At 33.7% G+C, this 3,762-nt stretch overlaps 1 protein-coding gene across 1 annotated transcript; it reads right to left on the bottom strand.

Annotated features, from left to right (window-relative positions):
• Positions 1–848: 848 nt before the first annotated feature.
• On the bottom strand, positions 849–1,421 carry LOC145243703 (protein FAM200C-like). The gene has a single exon (XM_080106759.1). The coding sequence runs from the start codon at positions 1,419–1,421 to the stop codon at positions 849–851; it is 573 nt and encodes a 190-aa protein (XP_079962885.1).
• Between the last annotated feature and the right edge of the window lie 2,341 nt (positions 1,422–3,762).

Consider the following 3,762-nt stretch of genomic DNA (forward strand, 5'->3'; position numbering starts at 1 on the left):
GATTTTTTAAACAATAAAATTTATGTTTGTTTTCTTTTTAAGTACAATGCTCATCCTTTTTGATAGGTTACCTGCCGCTGTCCGGAATTCAATTAACGTTCAATAGACCAGCGGTTCTCAACCTTTTTTGACCCATGGACCCCTTTTCCCTTCTTTTTTTTCTTGGTGGACCCCCTTATAATTTTTGGTCATAAAACAGTATTCTATTTCTCAATATAATTTTTTGAGCTTTTAATAAACAAATAAATATTATATAATTAAACTTTATTTTTAAATGAAAACTAATTTAATGCAAATAAAGTATTTTACAACAATTATAATAATGAAAACTTGATTAACGCTAACTGTTTTTTGTGTTTTTGTTTTTGTAAATTCACGTAATGGAATGAATGTGTGTGTATGTGTGTGTGTGTGTGTGTGTGTGTGTGTGTGTGTGTGTGTGTGTGTGTGTGTGTGTGTGTGTGTGTGTGTGTGTGTGTGTGTGTGTGTGTGTGTGTGTGTGTGTGTGTGTGTGTGTGTTTTGGTACTTATGCAGGATACGGGCCGTGCTATTTTGTAGATAGGATTTTTAAGTTATACTCAATTTTTACGGTATGTTTTGTTCCATTAAATTGTTAGATGAATGTACATACATCTCAACCTTTTCCCGGCTATCGCCCCCAAAAGCTATTTTTGACTTAAGTTAATTCATAATCGCCTCCAAGAATAAATAATAACAAATATTGTAATTATGACTAACCAACACTAGAAACATTTTGTACATGCAAATGGAAAACAAATTAATTAAAAATAATTTTATTGCAAATTTACAAGAAATGTAGAGAGTCTAACTAGTGTGCGCCCTGAGATTAGTGATGTTTCGCTAAAAATTCAATGTCAGGTTTAATATTACTCAAGCAGATACGAATATCTCCACGAAAAATAATGTCAAATCTGTTTCGTTCCTTCTGTAAAATGTGATTCACAGCGCTGAATCCAGTTTCGACAAGATATGATGTTGGGAAACACAAAAGGATTTTCGACATTTGTGACCACAAATTTGGATACAGTGATTTTACAGTGTTTGATTGCCAAAATGCACACAAAGTTTCTCTTTTGAACTTTATTTGCAATTCATCATTGCATTTTATCTCGATGATTTCCTCCTGGATATTTTCGTGTGCACTGAGAGGATCACAATCGAATGGGTCAATCATCCATGGCTCAATAGTGAAGTCAAATAAATCGGAAAATCTGATTTCTAGATCATTTTTCATGGCTGACAGATGGTTACAATAAATAACAATGTCATTTTCACATAAGTTGATTTCCGCTAGTTCGGGTATATTATCAAATTGCCTTCGTTTTAAATTAATTTGAAACATATTAAGTTTTTCCACAAAAGCTCTCATCACCCATTTACATTCTATCAGGGTTATCATTTTTCCTTGCAGCAGAAGAGAGACTTCATTTAACTTACGGAAGATCCAACTAAGATAGTGTATATTTTTCTTTTGAGCTTGAATTTCGATAGCTAAGTCTGACTGTCCTTCTGTTTGTAGGAATACAACTATTGCATTAAATAAGTTTACAAATCAGTGTGTCGCCGTCCGACATTAGTTCCGGATATTGAGTTAGTGTTTTGTTTATGTAAATATGAACGAATCTGTAATATAACAGAGCGAATGAAAATTGTAAACACTTGTAAGACAATGTCACTGGAGAATCGGATTTACTGAAATAAATTGAATATTCAAAACTGACAATTCACTTATAAGAGAGCAATTCATAGGTCACGTGACCAAAGTTTCGCACTAATAGTTTAGCTACGCGTTTATAATTTCAAAAAATTTAAAAAATTTACTCGCAAAAATGTCAAAATTTTTCACAGATGAAATTGATTGAAAATCGCCCCCCAAAATTTGATTTTCGCCCACTAGGGGGCGATTCGCCCCCGGTTGAGAACCGCTGAAATAGACAATCTCTGAATTTTTAACGTGCCTCCCTCGGGGTTTGGGGGAGGGTCTCAATCTCCCCAATGGGGAGCAACATTGCTCCCTCAAGACGGTGACGTCACATATTGATTCAGTCAATTTCTCAATATTTCGTAACCCCTTTGTAAGCGTTTATATGAATATATATATATATATATATATATATATATATATATATATATATATATATATAGTAGCGTCCCAAACTAAGAGACAAAATTTTAAAACCTAATATTTGTTAGAAATAACAACTGTGAAAAGCTGAAATTTTGACAACTGGTAGTCGTTATTATCCATAATAACATACTAAAATTTGAATCATTTGCAAAGTATAGCAAAGAATTATAACAATTATTTATTTATTTTCAAAATAGGAATGTCCAAAAGTAAAGGACAATTTGAGAAAAACAATGTAAACCGCCAAAAAACAATAAAAATACAAGTACAATCAACATTTAATAAATGAACTCTTGCTCTCAATGACGGCTACACATCTTCGCCTACAAGAACGAATCAGTTCTTGACAATCCTCGATACTAATTTTAGACCATTCTTCTTGAAGCTTCATCCACAAATCCTCCGTTTTAGTGGGATTTCTTTCCATAACTTTCACTCCTAAGGTCTTCCAAAGATTTTCTATTGGATTTAAGTCAGGACTTTGCGGTGGCCAATCCATAATTTCGAAATCTTACTCGCTAAGGTAACTCATTACCACTTTTGCCTTGTGACATGGGGCATTATCTCGCATAAAGGTAGCCCTATCGAAATCTGAATTCTGTATGATTGGAACAACATGGTCTTGAACAATGTTTTTATAAATCTGCGCGTTTACACGAGTTTGTAACCGGACAAGCGGCGTTGTACCTTGGTTAGAAAACATTTCAAATACCATGACGCTTCCGCCCCCAAACTTGACAGTTTTCTTAGTACACTTAGCACTTAATCTTTCACCAATACGTCTCTTTACAATGTTTTTATTCCATCATTTCCAAATAAATTAAACTTGCTTTCATCACTGAAAAATACTTTTGCCCAATTTTCATATGTCCAAATTACATACCTGTTTGCAAACTCTAATCTCTTCTTATTCTTCGAACTAACAAATGGTTTCTTCCCGGGGTTTGGTTAAACAGCCTTATTTCTTGCAGTCGTCTAGAAACAGTGTCTTAACACATTAACACATGAGGTACGATTCATAACCCTTTTGATTTCTGTGCAAGACTTAAAAACGGTCCTTTAATGACATACGCTGCATTATTCGATCTTTTCTTACCGAAGTTTTGCGGGGTCTGCTGGTTTTAAAAGCACTAACTATTTTAACAGTATTATTGTATGATTTAACAACCCTGCCTACAACACTCTTGAAACGTTTCACTTTCTCTGAAATTTCTCTAATTTTTTTTTATTTACCTTCAGTAAGTTTTAAGACATCAAGGGAGCTAACTCCTCCTGGAGTTAACACTTGATTCTGTTATGATTTAAATTTATATCCGAGGTCTCTTTTAAGAATAGACATTGTTCCCTTTATGATTGCTATCTGTATTTCTTTACAGCTTAATCTTCCAGGGATTGCTTCTAAGTATTTTTGAAGCTTCTTTTTTATTAGACCAGTTGCTCCCGTCATAACCGGTATAATGTTTATTTCTTTCAAAGACCATGTTGTTTTTAGATCATTTTTAGGTCCTGATATTTTTATATCTTTTCCCGTTCAGCTCTATTAAGGCCAAAATCATTTGGGACTGTGATGTCGACAATGAGTGCAGTTCTTTCGGGCTTGTTCCAATATTAC

The sequence above is a fragment of the Euprymna scolopes genome, chromosome 22 (assembly GCF_053919585.1).
Source record: "Euprymna scolopes isolate OS-2025 chromosome 22, ASM5391958v1, whole genome shotgun sequence".
NCBI lineage: Eukaryota > Metazoa > Mollusca > Cephalopoda > Sepiida > Sepiolidae > Euprymna > Euprymna scolopes.